Here is a 20,144-nt window from a genome sequence, read left to right as displayed (position 1 = left end):
ATGAAAAGCCATTTTGTGGTATCAAAAATGAGGAAATTTGACTTCCTTTTCAATAATTTTAATAACTTTTTAAGACTAATTTTTATGATTTTTTTTTATTAGGTTCTTTTTTAAGTGCCCAAATTCCCTGTCTGAGAATTAAAAATCTATTTTAGGGTGTCGAAAACAGAGATTTGAATAAGATTTTTGTTTCTTTTTCGGATGTTTTTCGATGATTTTTTCATACGCCAATTGGCTTGGTCCAGAAATAAAAATCCATTTTAGGGTGTCTAAAAACAAGAGATTTTGTATAGTTTTTTGGTTGCTTTTAAGGTAACTTTCCTTGATTTTAGGTGATTTTCAACGATTTTTTCGTGTGTCCAATGTTTGGTGGTCTATAGATATTGGGCACTTTAGGGGTGCATAAAAATACAGGATTTTTAAAGGATTTTGGGCTCTTTTCGGTTGGTTCATAACTTTCTTTTGGCCATTTTTCAATGATTTTTGCATATGCCAATTGGTCTTGTCCAGAAATGAAAATCAATTTTGGGGTGTTAAAAACAAGCGAATCTGTAATGTTTTTTTTTGGGTGCTTTTAAGGAAATTATGCTTGATTTTGGATGATTTTCAACGGTTTTTTCGTGTGCCTAATTTCTGGTGGTCTATAGATTTTTGGGTATTTTCAGGGCTTAAAGTGACTTTTTTTTTCTCTTTTTTAGCTTTTTCTGAGGCAAACTTGCTTTTTTAGCTTTTTTCACTTCCTATGTGGAATTTATTTATTTATTTTTGTAAATGCGTTCAGGAGCAAAATAGCAACCAGCACATCCCCATACGCCTTATCGTGTGATTGTGCGCCACACTGCCATCTATACTTGTACTGTACATGTATGTAGACCCCGAATGCAAGTTACTCACGCGCCGTCCTGGTGGCAAATATTTACATAGCACATAGGAGTTCGTTAAAGAATGCACATGCGTTGTATCTGAGACAATTCGAAAACTCTACCTAGTGCAGTAAATCGCTTATTGTTTTTTAATTTATATTTGAGTTATAATATTAAAAATGGAAAAATCAAATGTAAATTATTCTGTGTTTGGATGTTCTAATACACTAGCAAACACTCAACATGTAATGCCAAAAGTTTCATTTTATTGTTTTCCTGCACGTCCAAACCTTAAACAGAGGTGCCAAATTTGGATAAATTTTGCTAAAAGACAAAAGTAATAAATACAAAATGTAATGTTAATTTTTTAACAATTGACGCGAATAATTTTCTAAAAATATCCTTGTAAATTTAGTAAAAATGGATCACAGTGGCTACCCTCTAAATCAGCACGGATATGCAGTATGCATTTCATAGACGGGGGAAAAAGTGAAGATCCAAGATATCCAAATTATAATTCAACAATCTATCCTGAAAAAAGAAGCAATGAAGAAAATTGTCGGCATGAACAGTCAATGAAGAGATATAAACGCTTAATGAACAGAAGAAACATTTCATTTGAAGAATCAGGAAGATATTTTGATGTAGTAATTGAAGAAAATTTTTTAGACCCTAAAGAACAAAAACGTGACTTTGGAACTCAATTACTACATCAGACAAGATCTACAAACGAACAGTTTGAAGACTTAAAAATTTTTATTTGCATGACTGGTAACAATGTTTCTGAAATTCAAATTCCCCCACGTTAAAATGATTTCAAAAGAATGTGGAGAAAATCATAGGTCCTGTCATTTTAGAGGTGTATCAAATTTTTATGATGATCAATCTTTAAAAGATCTAATATCAGTAGGATTCGATGTTTTCAATTTACTTTTAGACATGCTTCCAAACAGTCCTGTTAGAGTTTATGAATTGTCTTGGAAAAAATAAATTACTAATTTTTCTAATGAAGTTAAAGTTGGGTTTGTGCTATTCAGCATTAGGTGTATTGTTTGAAATTCATAGAACCACCATTAAAACATATTTTTTATAAATTAAAAATTATTTTTATTGCAATACAAGATTGGATTATTTGGCCAACAAATGTATCTATTAAGGCTACATTACCTCAGTCATTTCAAGAAAATTATCCTGAAACAAGAGTAATCATTGACTGTACAGAAATTAAAACTGAGAAGCCATCATCAGTTCAACATCAAGTTCAGTTTTATTCCTACTATAAATCTGCTTATACTATAAAATATTTAATTGGAATTGCCCCATCAGGTCTTATAACTTTTCTTTCTAGTGGGTATGGCGGAAGAAGTACAGATTCGTTTATAACAAATGATTGTGGTATTATGAAAAAACTGGAGGAGGGAGATATTATTATAGCAGATTTCAGAATCTTCATCATCCAGTTTCGAATGTATGGGTTCAGTACTGTTTTCTTTAACGTGACCTTTTTTTTGTAAAGAACTTTCGCTACTGCTAAGTGTAAGCTGTGAGCAATGCACACTTAGCTGTTTACATTGACTAATCCTGACACTTTTTCATCACTGCAGCTCCATCCGTGACAATTGAAATTAGGTTGTTATAATCAACATTGAATTTTTTTAATCTGAAATTTAAAAGTTTAATGCATTTTTCAGCACACACAGATCCACATGGGCGAATCAAACCTAGATTTCAAAATTTGTTACTTGCATGTAGATTAACATTCATATATCGACGGTTGTTAAGTGATGTCCATTCGTCACAAGATATACTGAAAGGTTCTCCTCAAACTTTGCACTCTGATATATCTTTAATAATTTCAATCTGAATTTCTATTCCAAATTCAGTGATCATCTTTTTAATCGAATGAGGAGATTTAGGTAGATTTGCATATTCGCTTGCAGAGAAAAGTTCGTCTTAGGTCTTTCGATGTGCAAAATTTGGATAATGGCAGTCCGTCAACAGAAGCCATATGAAATAATACTGCAGGCAAGACGCCGGATGGCCGAGCGGTAAAGGTGGCAGCCTACCGCTCTGGGGGACCCGGGATCGAATCCGAACGGGTCGAATAATCTCCAGGAATTTTTCGGGGGGTGGTCCGTTCGGATATGTCGGGCCTCGTCCCTCACCACCCGGTCGCCCCATTGTGGGCCTGGCCGAACCCATAATGGGCCTACTAAAAGAGGCCCTCTTAGTGCCCACAGGGCAGAAAGAGTTAAAAAAAAAAAAAAATACTGCAGGCAAAGACTCTTCAATTTCTTTCTTGAAAAACGTTTAGTTATTATTATTATTATTATTATTATTTATTAGATTCACTTTGTGCACTGTTTCTGCTGTCTCTTCAGATTTTCTTTTTAATAAGTTTATATCATGACGTCGTACAAGATGACTATGCTGTCCGTTAGTACTTCCTCTGACTGCTTTGATTGTTTTAAAGCACAGTTTGCAAGCTCCAGCATTTCTTTCTCTTGTGCCATTGAAGTAATCCCATGGCGAATTTTTACTCATTACTACAATAAACGCGAAACATACTGTATTTGGAATAATGGTATTTTATATTTTAATTGATCTTTTTATCTATAACTATCTTTATATTTTTATTAATTCATTCTATTGTTTCTGTTTCAATTAATCTCACAATAAAGATTCTGATATCTGAATTTTACAAAATCTGACTCCAGAGTCAGATTTTGCAGTAAAGCACACTCCAATTAACAAAAACACACAAAGTTAGAAAGAAATTTCTAGAGTCTTGCACTTAATCCAGTTTAATTACAATTATCGTTCCATTATGACAAACATTGATAATGTTTGTAAAGAAACTGAAAAGAATATTACTTATTATGTAATTCGTATTTTCAGTCAACACGTATTTATGAACTATTTTAAATCAAGACTTGATAAGAAGTTTCCTTTTGCACCTCAGCAATCTCGAAAGCAAAAACAAGACCCATTTTTGGGGTATATAACACAGGGAATCAAGTTATAAACAGACTAGAAAATTCCTTTTAGTAACCTTAAATTACAAATGAAATGACCCATCACCATCTGCACTGTTTTCTCGCTATGGTATGGGATGAAAGAAAAGGGAAATCTTCTTCCCACAGGTATTTCCAGCGAAAATTTTAAAAAATAAATAAATATCAGGTTAATGATGCCAAAATACCCAACTGTCGCTAAAGTGATCAAAGCGTTGTTGGCTCTCTGTCATAGCAATGCAGATGTTGAAAGAGAGTTCTCCATTTCTGCATGGGTTCTGATAGAAGACAGAACTTTATGTCAGAACGAATGATGAAATCATTGTTGATAGTAAAAGATGGACTCCGTGTATACAACAATAATGCCTTTTTGGTACCAATGACAAAGAAGTTACTTGGGTTAGCCAGTACCGGCCCGAGGCAAGTTTTAGGATGGAGCGAGATCCTATTATGGCGCCCCTCTTGGTTGCCCCTAATTTATACCAGTGATGCATGCAAGCATGTAACTTGGATCTCAACAACATCTTAATTATCTGTCTAATTTGTCGATTGTAAACAGCCGTACTCGTTGCACTGCACTCCTCACAGTACCTATAGGAACAGTTCATATACAATGAAAAAAATATGTAGAATTAAGGTACAGTACCTTAATTCTACATATTTTTTTTTTCATTGTATATGAACTGTTCCTATAGGAAATAATATGTAGAATTAAGGTAAATTTCTTTGTCACAAATATTACTTTTATAATGAGATCACTCATTGGTATTATTTTACTAACTAGTAAAAGAAAATTCAGTTAACATTTATTGATAAGATCAATAAGCATACTCAATTTTGGTACTTGTACTTATTTATTATGTTCACTAATTAATGTAACGATACTTATAAAATTCTTAACTATTTAGGCTACAGGCTCCTAATAATAACAACAATAATAAACTACTTAAATTACCCGGAGAACAAATTTTAATTAAATCGCTGCTTACGCACTTTTGCATTTGCAATTTTTTTATGCTCTCCTCATACGATAATGTCTGAGCTATATCATTTTCAATGCACAGCAAGGCTAAATCAGAAAGCTTGTCTTCTGCAAGAGTCGACCTAAGGTACTGTACGTTTTAATTAGCTAAAGCTTGATAAAACTCCGTTCACCTGTGGTGATGTAACTGAGGCGGAGGGGAACCCCGCTCACACACTCGACCGGCGCGCGTCTCAACTTGTGACACGCACGGGTCGGGTTGAGACTCTCAACAGATAAGGCCATTCACATACTGGCAACAGGCTCGCAATCAAAATATCGAAAAGTGAAAAAAATATTTTTTTCTTTAATTTTCTTTACCAATGAGGCGCCCCCTAGGACTTAGCGCCTGGAGCAGTTTTCTCTGTTCGCCCTATAGTAGGGCCAGCTCTGGGGTTAGCCCGCAATGCATATGTTACTTACAAGGCTTTTTTGGACAAACAAAGTAAACTGAAAGTAGAAGAAAAGCAGAAAGGACAAAAAGGAAGGAAGAGAAAAGAAGAGGAGGATAAAATAAAAGAGCTTGAACAAGAGAGAAAGAAAATTGATATTCTTGAAGCTGAGCTGAAGAAAAAAAAAAATTCAAAGGAAAACGAGGTCTAGAATGTTCGAATAAGCCACTAATAGACTACGAAATACTGTTGAGAAAAACAATGTTGAAGAGATACATCTTGCCCAAGGGCTATTGGAAGATGCGAAGAAAATTCAGTGTAATGAAGAGGACAAAACAAGAGAAGTGCAGAAACTGCAGCATGACTTAAGCAAAAGAAAATCTTCTTCGATTACAATTTTTTTTAAACAAGAAATTATAAAATGTACCTTGAAATAAATGGCATTTGAAATTTGGCACGTTATTTGGAGACACATTCTGGTAGTTATGTTATTCTTCCATTTCCTTCGCTGTATAATGATGGGAACTCTGTACGTGAAAACTTAATGCGGGCCCGTTTTGGCTTAACGCAGTCTTGCTGGTCACTTTTCTGGAGTATAAACTGAGCCTAACTATTTTCATCATTAATTTTTTCAGTCAACTATTAAGTGAACTGAAAAAATTAATAATCATATGCAATGTTATTGATACAAAATGTGTTTTTTTTTAATAATGTCTCTTTTAGTTCACTTTAACACTATTAGTTTTTTTAGCTTTTCCTCACTTTTTTTCACTGCCATGACTGCCATGTCCTGTTAAGTAAATTTAACAATCACTTCAGTGATATAAATTTGTAAGTTCAGGTGTTATTTGTTCCTTAAGGGTTTGAAACAAAGCCAGTCATAAAAAAATTAATTTTTTCTTTTGAGTATAATATATTTCAGTTTAAAATGGTAACTGAGTAGAAGTTGAATTATGTAAAAACAAAAAATGATTAGATAGGAGTGAAACACCACACCACAATGTAATAATTAGCATTGAAGCACAAGTCTAAGTATTACAACAGAAAAATTAATTTATTCTTTAATTGATTAATATATTATATAGGACATTCAGAAAAATTATTCAGGTTTTTCTTATCAGAAAAATTTTGAAAATTTATTCTAAAAACTGTAGAAAAAATTCTTATTTCTATATGTTAAACAAATGATATGCTTACATGTTCGAAAAATTAGTGTACTTATCTTAGAATAGTTTTGGTATTGAAATGTATCTAGCTAGGTTTTAATGGGTTTTTTTAATGCTCCCATTAATCATAATTAATAAATGTTATACTACATTATTTATATTGAGAAATTCTACAAATAGAAAGGTCAGTGTTTTTCAACCTTAGTAATGTTTTTTTCTTGCAACATTCCCACTTTATTAATTTAGAGCTGTTGTGCTTTTATTACTTTTAGTAATACATGTAAGAAGTGTTACTCAGTGACACTACTATTTTGTGACACTCTATAATGCTGTTCTGGCACCCTTGGGTGATGTAGCACCCCAGTTGAAAACTATTCAGATAGATTCAACTTTTTAGGTTTATTCTAATAGTTTGTTGTTTCAAATAAGTGCAACATCACAAACAGCAATGCACATAAATGTGCTCTCCAAAAAAACATTCTTCATTAAAAAAGTTAAAATAATTGTATCAAAAGGAACTGTTATACTTTATATAATAAGATTTTTAATGTTAATTTTTATGCTTCAAATTTATTGTGTATTATAAAAAGAAAGTATTCATTTATTTTATATTATAAAATATCTGTTTCTTCCAGCTATGTTTCGTCGAAAAGCTTTTTTACATTGGTATACAGGTAAAGGTATGGACGAGATGGAATTTACAGAGGCCGAATCAAACATGAATGACTTAGTATCCAAATATCAGCAATATCAAGAAGCTACCGCTGACGACGAGGGTGAATTTGAAGAAGAAGATCTTCAGGAAAGAGTCCGCTCGGCACCAATAATTGCACAAATACATAAAGTTTTATTTGAATGGCTATTTTTTATATGCTCCATTTTGTCATTTTGCCATTTTGTCAAGATATTTAATAAGGTTTGATTTTTTAAACTAAATAATAATATAAAGATTTTATAAAGTCTTCATTTCGTAATTGTTGGAATAAAAGCTGTTTTTAGAAATTAGACTAACTGTTTTTGAATTATTACGTTTTTTAATCCTAATATCACATAGAATATGTATAGTGTGTGCATGTGCGTAAAACTATTTAGACAAATGTGTTCAGTTTATGTGTATAATATAAAGCTATCAATTAAGAATCTGCAGAAAATTGCAAGATACCATAAGTATCCTAATTTTAAAAAATGTTTTGTAATTCTCTACGTATGTTAAACATTTAATCGTAATTATATATTCTATAGCTAGTTATAACTTTGGGCATACATCTGATACATTATGATAAAAGCATGCTTTTCTATATGATAAAACATTTTCAAGAACAGCAAATTAACATAGAACAGTTTTTAACCTTGATTCATATAATTTCTTTAAGGTTGTATTGTAATAAGCACTTTATATGAAAATTGCCATTCTGATAAAATTTTATTAAACTAAATATAATTGTTCTGACCATTGTAAATCATAATACAGAACGATAAAATGTTGATGTTTTGTTATGGTAATTTTCGATTTATATACCTTGAGTAATATCAAAACATGCCAAATACATTTTTTAAAAATCTGAACCAAAATATACTTTAAAGTTTTTATATAATCAAACAATGTGCAGATTAAAAATACAGTATTTAATTAATAAACAGTTAATACAAATACATAAATTGGTCTTTGAGCCAAATCTAAAAGTACTGTACAGTACATGAATGTCAGAGATTGATCTTTTGCAAAACGACTGACTTAAGAAAAAATCCTGGATTGTTCATTTAAGTTAAAGTTTTAAACAATTGCTAATACCTATTTTATTTAACAAACAGTAGATTTTTTGGGGATGGCTCCAGTCTCCAAGCCCAAAAAAAACCTGATAAGGCAGCCATCCTATGCCCACAGGTGGGAAAAGTTTGAAAAAACGTATTACTTTCAATTTTGACCGCTAGGGAATGAAAGTGCTTGGCAACTTTAAAAATACTACCTCTTCTACACATCTTGGCTTAGCGCAATAACACTGAGAAGGCCAGATTTTTGTTCTCATACTAAAATATATAATTCAAATATGAATTGATAGGTTGTCATGAATATTCAAAGCCTTAATTTCTAAAAGAGCAGTTACAATTTATATTAAGGATCATTCATTCATTGCAACTGCCATTAGTCTCAAATTCCTTCCAAAAATTATCTGTTTTAGCTGATATCCCAATCCAATTAGGAAGAAAAGTTTCGTTAAATGGCAAATAGATTGAAAACGACGAATTCGGAGCTAAGTATTCATCAAAATAAATCGTTTCGCCACCAGCTAAATAAGCGCACCAAAACCCAAACGAACCGTAAGTCATAATTGTATGATTACACTGAGACATAAGAGCCATATCGTGGGCGGGATTGGTCGGCTCCGCTGCCACGAACACGTTAGGCCAAGTACCTAATTTTCTTTTGCACCATCCTCTATCGTCGCTTACGACCACAAAAATCACTCTGCTGTACTTCAGTTGAAAGTATTCTATGGCTTGCTTGAAGTACATCATGTTTACTTGTCTTCCGTAATAGTTTTGTAACCACTTACAGTAATCGGTTCGCCTGACGTGTACCCCCACAAACGTAACATCTGAACGTGTAACATTTTTTAAAGAATGAAGATATGTTTGAGCGTAAGATATAATACTTTCCTTAAATTGAAATTCTTTTCTAATTTCATCTCTAATATGATCAAAAAACGTAAATGAATTTGTGTATATGAAACCAGTAAGTATATTTTTATCTTTTGGAATGTGGGCATCTTTCGGACGAAAATACGGTCCTAGAGGATATTCTCTTCTGTTTTGTTTTGAAAGTTCTGAAATCTCTGCTGCTGTCACTTTAAAATATCTTCGAACGGTATCCATATTACATTTTGGCGCATAAGGAGTACGGTTATTCATTTTCGACAAGCCCAATAATGAGGCGTAAGTAAACATTTGGTTTCCTAGTCTACCATCGTTGCAAGCGATGGTTAAAAATGATGGATCTTGAATTGGATCTACAAATAAAAAAGCATTAAAAGGTAAGGAATTGAAATAGCAGTCAAACATCGATAAAGCATCAATGAATAGTCGGGAATTGGATTGTCCTCATAAATATGAGCCTAAATAAAGAATTTTTCGGTAGCTGTAATTTGCTAAATGCCTTACAAACAACAATGTTATTGTCAAATAACGCGAATTTCAAATTTGTATTTAGACTTCATTAATACAGTATATGTAACCAGTGGTGATATTCAGCGGGTTCGCACAGGGTCGGCCGAACCCGTTGTTAAAATTTTCAGTTTTCCGAACCTTGTTAAACACACGAAATATTTCTCAGTGGTTTTGTTTTATTTTTTAATAAATATATTAAAATATACGTATTATACACTGTAATACTACTAAACTAGATCCTTATACTCCGTTCGCATCGAGCATTTCTATATAGACTGTGAGCAAGGTCGGGGACTATACCTTAGTGCGATCTCTCTCGACCGAAACGAGGTTTAATCGCGATCGATTCAAGAGAGTTCTTGAAACTAGATCCAGTCATAAGAGAGATCCCACAATCTCACGCGCGCGAGATAATACAAGATGGCTGTGGAACACGTGTCGGGCTATGGACAGCGAAATAAAAAGGATATTGTATTTCGAGAGACGATGACATCTGTCTATTATCAGCAGTGCCATTCGGGGTGAAAAATTTCTCTGCCTAAAAAAAAAAAAAAAAAAAAAGGTCGACAGCACTAATATATTATTGTTACCTGGTCTTCGCCCAGGGCCCCTTACGTTCCAAATACGCCACTGATTATTAGATATATCGCAAGAAAAGGTATTGTATTTATTTGTAGCCAAAACATCCATTTCGTTTGTCGGTGATTGTCAGGGAAAAATTTTCTGCTAGCGAACCCTTTGTTAACTATTTCGAATATCACCACTGTATGTAACTCATTAAAGTACCTCAATTTAGCGCCTAATGTGGAGCCGGTTTCAGAGATGAACAAATTGTGGTGCTACTCCTATTAAATTTTGATGGTTAAAGCTAGATAGGCTCATTAAAGTACCTCAATTTAGCGCCTAATTTGGAGTCGGTTTCAGAGATGAACAAATTGTGGTGCTACTCCTATTAAATTTTGATGGTTAAAGCTAGATAGGCTTAAACTTTGATGGTTAAAGCTAGATAGGCTAGATGGTTAAAGCTAGATAGGTGTCATATATCCAATGATATCAGACAATAAAAACTTCACTGATTAGTAGCATTCATTCTCCCAAAATAGGTTTTTGTCTTTTCATAATAAAAAATATTGAATTTTATTTTAAAATGTTTATAACAACTTTAAAGTTTCGTATTTTTTTACATATTAACTCAAACTAAAATTTCTTCAGACAATGGTATAGAGCCTGATAACCTATGGAAGTGAATGTTAATCTTCCCCGAAGGAAATGGAAAACAAAGGCACCATTTTTTATTAAATTAAGTTTACTAAGATGAATAGGATTAGCTGATCAGAAAGAATTACAAGCGAAATTCTTAAAAGAATTAATGCTGGTCATTGTTTTTTTACATTAAGCAAAGAAAATCATTTGCTGCTGGACGTATTTTCACGCCAATTAATAAAGATAGTAATATAAGGAAAAAGGCCAAGAAGAAAATCCACGAAGAGATGAAGGAATAGCATCAAGGACTGGGTAGGAATGCTGACAACTGAAAGATTGGAGAGAATTGGTACATTAGCTGAAACTTTCTAAGAAGAGGATGCAACAAGAATAGAATAGAAATTTGAATTGAAAGATTTGAGAGCATAGTATGTTAAAGGCAAAATTGCTTACCTTGTTTATAACGAGTTACTTTATCGTTAATCTTCGTAACCATGACTTTATCATTAAAATTCTTCGTAATTCTGGAATCATTTTTTATAATAAAGAATGTAATTGGCGATGTTTGTACGAGTAATTTTTTCGTAGCAATTACATTAAATCTGTGGAATTTTTTCCATATTTCCCATGCTTTTACATAAATCGAAAAATATATGTAAACACAGCAAGCGAGAGCAGTAATACAAAAGATTGCCAGAGGAAAACATTTGCTACATTTCAACTTGAACATGTTTAAATTAATATTTTATACGAAACTTTAATTTAAAAAATTTTGATGGTTATCAGCAAGTGGTATATACTAATAACCCACATTTATTTCGTCTGGCTCATTTACGCGAGTGTAAATTAATTAAAAACATATGTTTAAAATATTATTTAAAGCTTATATCTATAAAAAGGAGCATAAGAAATGCTATGATTTCATTGACGAATAATTAAATTAAATGTGAAATTTTTCCTAGAATAAATCAAATAAGTGTTTTTTCTGTAAGTTGTCTTTATTTTATTCAATGGAATTATTTTATTTGCGGAATGAAATTAGCATTACTGAAAACGATCATGAATCTGATTTAATCTCATCGGGAGAATTGCAAAGACGGTTAAGACATCGCTCTGGGGATCTAATCCAGTCGGAGAGACTCAGAAGTTTTTCTTAGACCCTATATCTCGGATATATCGGACCCACTCCCTCACTTATCGGCCGACCCATTGTGGACTTGGTCAAATCCATGTTGGGCATGGAAAAGGCCCACAGGGAGTAAGAAGTCGGACCAACACGGGTGGGCAACTGCCTGGGGAGGCAGATTAGTAGAGACAGCAAAATTAATTAACCGATGAAATTAAAAACAATAGAACATCTTTAATTTCGGATAATCGATTATTTTATTTTTTTAAAATACTGTAGTCAAGTAATTAAATGTGTGACATCCGAACCCTCAGATCTTTCAATTAAAATTTTACCATGTCGGTATGTAAAAGGGACGACAAGAAACTATCTTGCCCAGGGCGGCATAATTGCTAGATTGGTCCCTGGAAGGTTTTTGTTTGGTTTTATTCGACTACGGCAACGCGACACACGGGCAATCTGCCTAAGGGAAATGCCTCCCGGGGGGTCTTTTATGGAAAACTGGGCCCAATTTAGGCGTTACTAACGTGAAGAAAATCCTGAAAACTCCACGTGGCCAGCCCGTTGGTGAGTCGCGAACTCACGATTCTCAATGGTTTTATCCACTGAGCATCAGTGCTCAGTGGTTTTATCCACTCGGCCATTGGTGGGCCATGTCCCCGGAAGGAGTAAAAAAGAAAAGATTCAATCTTAGATTATGAATACAGATATTAATGAAATATATGAAATTAAAGTAAATATTTTAGTAAATAATAAATTCATTTTTATAAATAAAAATTATAATAAATAACAATTAAAGAAATTAAAAAAAAAAAAAGTTGAAAAGGCGCCTCTATCGGTGTTACTTGAAAGTTTTATCATCACGGGAACATCTTACGTTCGTCGTTAGTTATGGTAACTTGTTTTTTATTAGATTCATAAGTTTTATAATATTACATATAAAAAATTAAAGTAAAATGTATGTATGAGAATATATTTTAAATAAACTAAAAAAATTACTAATTATAAAACAAATGAAATAACGTGAATAAAATGAGACCAATTTTAAACGTGTAATGGCGCGCCCCCTGTTAACATAATCTAATTAAATTTGAAAAATATTTTTTGAAATTAATAAAAGTTTCTTTGATTAAAGTTGAAGTGTTTGAAATTAAAGATTATTTAAATGAATTAAATTATTATTATTATTAATTAATACTTTTTGAAGTGAACAAACATGTTTCATGAAAGTCATGATATTAATCAGTCATTGACGTCATTAACTTTATTGACGTTAGGGAATAACAAAATACACCTGTATTAATCAGGCATATAATTAAAATAATTATTATGTTATATAAAGGAATATATTGAATATAAGTATGACCCCTAAATTGAAATTTATCATTAGGGAAATGTTAGTAAATTGCTTATACATTATAAAAGGATTTACTGATAGGGTTATTGGTACAATTACACCTCTGAACGATACGTTCGGGACCTTATCGGAGCTTTAGACCATATCTGTAGGAGCAAAAGAGTCAAAGGAACCGTACCTCTAAACACAACCCTTGGCGAGATAGGGACTCCCGAAATCGGCTTACTTCGATATTGCATGCGATTGGGAGTTGCGTTGTACCATTAAGACTATTCCATATGATTACGCTGGCTTCAAGTAATTGGCTTGACTGTTCATGGAGTACTTGATGTATGTAGCTTTGGGGATATGGGGCAAGCCCCCGCATGGGTGCCGAGATGCGAGTGATGGCAAGCACCAAGGCACATTACTACATGTGGAGTTTGGGGAATAGGCAGTATACTGGTTCTTGGTAAAAACTGACCTTTGGAGGCAAATATCTCGTGAAGGGTTGCATGTACAGGTATGGTTCCGTTGACTTTTTTGCTTGTACTTGGGAGTGGAAAATCCCTCATTCAGAGTTCAACTTTCATAGTAACAGATTTTGAACACTGAATATGATACCAACTCAAAAAATGATGAGCAAAAGAAAACCTACAAACTTGATGACGATGAGATGGCCAGACTGCTCGGTCTGTTGAGGCATTGGCTACTGCTCCGGAATCCTGGGATCAAATTTGGCAAGCAATTCCAGGAGGTTTTGTGAGTGATCCATTCCAGATATATTGTATCTCGTTCTTCATTCTTGTCATAATTTGGCAATTTTAATAATCCAGCTGCTTGATGGATTACAGGACTTTTACTGTATAAAATTATTGCTAACATGATATTTACTATTGTGAAATGTCGGTTTACTTTATGCCAAAGCAAAATACTTCGCAGAACTGGACAATGAAACAAATAAATAACTGCAGTATCTTATCTAGTCCAGCAGCTTTATTTTACTATAAAACAAACATTTTAAAATCTTCCCCTAAGATCTTTTTCAGGTATTATATGAAAAAATGGAAATATCTGAATAACATAGTGTATTTGAAATTTGAAACATTATTCAATGCGGTTTGTTATACATTTATTTCAATGCGGTTTGTTATACATTATTCAATTGCAGTTTGTTATACATTTATATTCCCTTCATTATATTATATTCCCTTCATGAAATGAAGGGAATATAAATGTATAACAAATATATGTATGTTCTGTTCATTTTGAACAAAAACCTTTATTCTATCGCCATTTTATCCCAAAGAAGATTGAAAAAAAATTATTGAAAATGTTGTAAAATTAAAAATATCACTGCATTTTTAAGATTTATATTATGGTGTGGTTATTTAATACAAGTGCAGTATCCAAAGAAGCATTAACTTCACTGCAAAATAGTAAAATATCATGTGAACAGTAAATATGTTAGAATAATAAACAAACCAAAACTGCTTAGAATTATTAAAGCAATGTTTCTGCTAGTGCTACTAGCACTACCATAAAGCATGGTAAAAATAATTGAATTTAGCAGTTGCAAAAAATATTCTACACATTACGAAAAAATTTTTTGATATTTTTAGGGGAAAATTCAAAACCAATGTTATTGCTGATTGACGTAAATCAGACCGGCATAAAACGAGGGTAGCCCATATGAGAATTTATGCATTCCGGACTTTCCTAGCATACACATTCTTGAAAGTACTTGTGTTGAGAATATGTGTGTATTGATGAAGAGTATAAAATTATATTCTTAATCAATCAATATAATGTCTGTCTGTTACAATGAATTGTATTAGTTGTGAGAAGTATTATATCCCCACATAGGTTTTTGGTCTCCCAAATAATATTATAATTATAATCATCATCATCATTATTATATACATTATTATATACATATATTGTTATTAATTTTAGCATGGAAGATTGAAAGTAAAAACTACTGCCGAGCAAGAAGCGGCTAAACAAAAAGAGAGAGAGAGAAAATTGAAAATTTATAAAGCTGGTACCAAAAAAGCTTTTGAGAAAGTAAGTGTTAATTTTCACAGAATTATTTGAATTGATTTTTGTGTAAAAATTTCATCTGTTTGAATTGATCTGTAAAATACTTGAAAATGATTTATTTGAAAGTTATGACAAGTATTATTAAATTGATTTAAAATTAAAGAAGCCAAATAATACAAGTAGTATCATTTTTACGTAAGAAATATAAAAGTTCATATTTAAATTTTAATTAAATAGGGATTATTTCAGCATAGCATTGCCTACTCATTTTGTTCAGAATCTTCCTAAAAATCTTTTTGACTTAAACCTCTTAGTCTCTTAGAGTTAGGGTTTCTCAAACCAGGATCCCAAGATCCCAGTTGTTTTTTTAACCTGGGAAATATCTTGGGAAATTCTTCTCATCCCAGGAAATCCCACAAATTTCTTAAAAGTTTACTTTTTTCTTATTTTGTGTTAAGGTTGAGGAAATTTTGCAAATAGAAAGTATAATTAACCCATATACTGTCAGAATACTTTTGTATTTATTAATTTTAAACCTACTTATTAGTTTTTTAAAATTTTAGCTTATTTGTAACAGGACTCTGAAAATTCTTTACTTGTCAGAACCTGTAATATCTGGAATTCTGCTTATGCTGTCTTAATTTTTAACCATGCCCGGTAGCTTCAATAACTGCATTACACCAGGTTGTGCAAATTGGGCAAGGATACAAACGAGTATGAAGTCTACAAGTATGAAGTTTTTCTTCATAAACATTTATGAAGAAAGAATTTTCTTCATAAAATAAACCTGATTTACCTTTTAAGATTTTCCTTCATAAACCTGACCTTTCAAATCTGTATGGACAACGATTCTTCGAATCTCGATAAACTTGAAGAAGATGAGTAACATGGTCAAAAATTAAAATCAATTAGATATATTACTGGGTACTCAAAGGTTGTTGTGAGACATTTGTAAACTTTACCGGTATCTTTACAAGCAGGTGATTAACCTTTATGCAAGGTATTTGAAGCTGTCGGCTAAATTATACAAGAAGGTAGTTTTTGCCCTTACTAGGGCCCTTACTAACCTGAGATTCCTTATGATGTGCAAGAACGAAGGGCTGTTCCCTATGTCCATTCAACAAATACATCTTCCAGTTGGGTGTGAGTCATTGTTACCCAAACTTAGAATATTATGTTTACAAAAGGCAATACACACAATGTGCAAGACAGTGTTCTCTAAACTCAATAGCATAATCAATGTGGAGAATCAAATACACAACTAAGATCCATAACTACTACAAGAGATCCACAGGAGAATTATTACCTTCCAATGTAAGCTTGAACAGAACCTCTCCATACATTATCAAAAGAAATATGATTGAATTCATAACAAACAAAAACCACAAGATGCTTTACATAAACCTGATTATTAAAGACAAACAAACTGCTGAATTATTGGGCTATAAGCTTGATGTTTGTATTAAAGCCACTGAAGTAGACAAATCAAGAATACTAGAGAGCAAAAGAAGTACTACAATCTTGAAAACAAACTAGAAATCTTCCAGGCTACAGGAGAAAAACAGATAACATCTGTCTTCTCTTAAATGCATTAAACACAATTCCAATCACATCAATTGAATCAGAAAAGGCATTCTCGGTAGCAAGACTTTTCATTACTAAAATAAGAATTAGATTGAGTGATCAGAGTATTGACCATCTTTGCTTTTTAAAATCTTATAAAAATTTACAATATTTTGTATTATACTTTATTTAAAAAAACAAAAATTACCTTTTAAGTTAGAAGTTTGATCTAAGTTCATTTTTTAAAATTTTCAACTCAATTCAAAGTTTTTTTTGTTGTTGTTGTTGTTGTATGCAGTTTCCAGCAAACTTTAATAAATTTTTTCTATTTGTAAAAATTTCTACATAATTCAAAGGTAATTTTTAATATATATCTTACATAGCATTATTAATATGATTTTGGAGGTTGCAGAACATATTAAATTACTTTAAAAAATGAAAAATAATTATATATCATTTGATTTCAAGATATTTTGTATATCTTAAAAATAATTAATTCTATCCTGGGATCCCAGGAAACAGTTCACTTTTTTCCCAAAATCCCAGGACAAGCAAAAGACCGGGAAATGAGAAACTGTACTTAGAACGGATATCCAATGAAGAATTTTTGATATCATTGTGAATTCCATTCAGACTTTTCTGATTTTTTATCAGTACCTTAGATTAAGATTTTGTTTCTCGTTATTTACCCATATTGTTACTTATAACTCTTTTCACACAGATACGTCATGTAATGCAAATGTGCATAAATATAATAGTTAAATGTTATTTGATTTTCTTATCTGTTTTCATTGTGTAATGAATGTATTCACTTTATAAATTAATAAATCTTGTAATCTTTTTCTAATATCTTTTTATAATCATTGATGATGAATCACTGATTAAAATTTCTGTAATTTTCATAGCATGCTATTTATTCCCACACCCCTAATGATGAGAAGAATAATAATACAATTATTATTCTTCTCATATACAATTTATATTTAATTTATCTTTCATCAAAATAGCATAAAATAATCTGTTTACTGACTGTTATAATTGCAACCAAATGAAAATTAATACTATTTTATGACTAACAAGTTTTTTACATTCAAAATATTTTCCTAATACTGTAATATAAATTTTAAAAATGCAATTAAATTTACAGAGCATTTTACTTTCTAAACAATCAGATGTTTATTAGAAACTTTTTATTAATAATAATTTCTAAAAAATAAATACCAGTACTTCAAAATCTTCCATGTATAAGTTATGTATATGAGCACATAATGTATATACAATAGACCCCCCATAACACGGTAGATACATTCCATGTTATACGAATTCCATGTTGTACGAGTTGGCTCATGTATTTAAGTGAATACTTAAATACATGAGCCAATCACAGCCTGGCACATGTGCAGTTTAGGGGTTACAGCTGTTTGAAAGGTTTTCTTCCATAAAATTAATCGATTCTAGACTAATTTGACTCGAAAATTTTCAAATCACATATAATTTTTTGGGAATAATCCATATAAACTATGCTATAAACAAAAATTTGTAGGATTACTGACCGAGTGTGCACCGTTTGACAACGCCATTGCTTAAGCTTGTTTTCGTCGCAAGCGGCTCATTGAATGGCAGGTGCGTGTTTCCTGATAAGTTATTTTTCTGCAAAAAATTCATTGAACTTTGGGGACATCATTAATATAAATATAATTTTTATGTCCGTTAAATAATAAATGGTTTTTAATAGGTCTGCTGCTTGTTTAAACTCAACGGTTTGTGCAATGTCCACTATTGGTCCAGATTCAACCAATCCTGTCGCAACACAAGTCGGCGATGACGTTTTACCGTGTTATAAGAGTCTCTTTTAGCGTGTTATAAGAACACGATCGCAATTTTTTTGCCATGTTATATGAACCCGTGTTATAGGGGGGTCTATTGTATATGTATACATGTGTTTACACATATATATATATATATATATATTTGACTATGTGTATAAATATAAATCAATGTAAAAATAATGAATCCAAGTTGTCTATTGTAACACTTTATAATGTAACAAAATCTGTATGGAATGTAACATTAATTAATACTCTTTTCTGTTTTCCTTTTGTTAGAATAATTAGTACAAACAAACAAATAAATAAAACTATTTTATTTAATGTTTATAGTTTAAAATTAATGCTTGATTACTTATTTACTATATAAAAAATACTATAATTATAAATGTTCACAATTTATAATTTGTATTTTCATTGCTATATAATTTATTGTTGTTTTTTTAAGAGAGAAGCACAAGAATATGACGATGAAGCATTACAGATAACATCACAACTTCTCTGTTCTAATCCCGATTTCTATACTTTGTGGAATTTTCGAAAAGAAATTATTTTACATCTGTCTAAAGAAAAGTAACACAATAATATTTTATAAAACATATTAATAAATTAAATTTTTTAATAGATTTAATTAATTTAAAGTTAATATGAATATTTTTTTCATTTGAAAATTTATTATTATTATATTAATTTATTTTAATAAGAGTTTGGTCTGTTTTGTTGCCAAATATTTCTGTTTGATTCATACATTTTTTTTGAATTTGGCATCTTTGAGTATTCTGTCTTCAGCAACAACAAAGCAGATTGATGCTTCTTTTATAATGCTTTGATTCTATTTAAAGTAGGTTTGAATCAAGAATATCCAGAAATAAAGCAGATTTGTATGACTAATATATCTCAATTTATTTTCCTATTTACTAATGTATTGTGTGTAAAATAAATGAAACTATGTAATGGAATTTATGAATGTAAATATTAGAGAATAGTTGCCAATAAAATACCCTAATATCATTCATATGACAAATTAAATGATTTCCTGATATTCAAAGATTTACTTTTACAAAAATTTAAGTATAAAATAAAAGACATAATTTAATGGTTACTTATCAACTCAGGAATAACGCATCATAGAATCTGATAAATACCTTTATTAAACTATTCTAAAGATTTCAGTCCTGTATCTCTGAATTCAAAGATTTTTAATTACCATATAAATGATAATTACAGTTTAATTGATCTGAACAAGGAAAATGAATTAAATTCAAACAAAACTTTTCATTTAACTAAAGCTATAGTTTAGATTTGCATATTTATACTATTTGTACTAACACTACAAGTACAAAAATATTAAGTAGAATAATTACAGTGAGATTCTTAAACCAGGGCTTCTTAAACTTTTTTTATTCACGACTCCATTTATGATTGT

General features: G+C 31.3%; 2 protein-coding genes across 3 annotated transcripts in view; one reads left to right on the top strand and one right to left on the bottom strand.

The window, feature by feature from the left end:
* Positions 1-11,542, bottom strand: part of LOC136968885 (galactoside alpha-(1,2)-fucosyltransferase 2-like) — a 32,984-nt gene extending 21,442 nt beyond the window's left edge. The window contains exons 1-2 of one of the 2 annotated variants that reach the window (XR_010879715.1): positions 11,278-11,542; positions 8,249-9,464 (exon numbers count right to left, since the gene is read on the bottom strand). Coding sequence is in view for 1 of the 2 variants with exons in the window: in XM_067262943.1 (XP_067119044.1) it covers positions 11,278-11,320 (43 nt within the window). In the remaining variant the exon portion in view is untranslated. The remainder of the gene's footprint in view (positions 1-8,248; positions 9,465-11,277) is intronic. The other variant, XM_067262943.1, reaches the window with a different exon arrangement.
* Positions 11,543-12,775: 1,233 nt separating this feature from the next.
* Positions 12,776-20,144, top strand: part of RabGGTa (Rab geranylgeranyltransferase subunit alpha) — a 36,168-nt gene continuing 28,799 nt past the window's right edge. Inside the window, exons 1-3 of the mRNA XM_067262941.1 lie at positions 12,776-12,844; positions 15,243-15,353; positions 19,167-19,291. Of these exons, the coding sequence (XP_067119042.1) occupies positions 12,842-12,844; positions 15,243-15,353; positions 19,167-19,291 (239 nt within the window). The 5' untranslated portion in view covers positions 12,776-12,841. The remainder of the gene's footprint in view (positions 12,845-15,242; positions 15,354-19,166; positions 19,292-20,144) is intronic.

Source organism: Centruroides vittatus, unplaced genomic scaffold (genome assembly GCF_030686945.1).
Source record: "Centruroides vittatus isolate TY-2023 unplaced genomic scaffold, ASM3068694v2 contig_165, whole genome shotgun sequence".
Classification (NCBI taxonomy): Eukaryota; Metazoa; Arthropoda; class Arachnida; order Scorpiones; family Buthidae; genus Centruroides; species Centruroides vittatus.
Note: the sequence above shows the minus strand (reverse complement) of the source record. Positions and strands in the feature narration are given on the sequence as shown.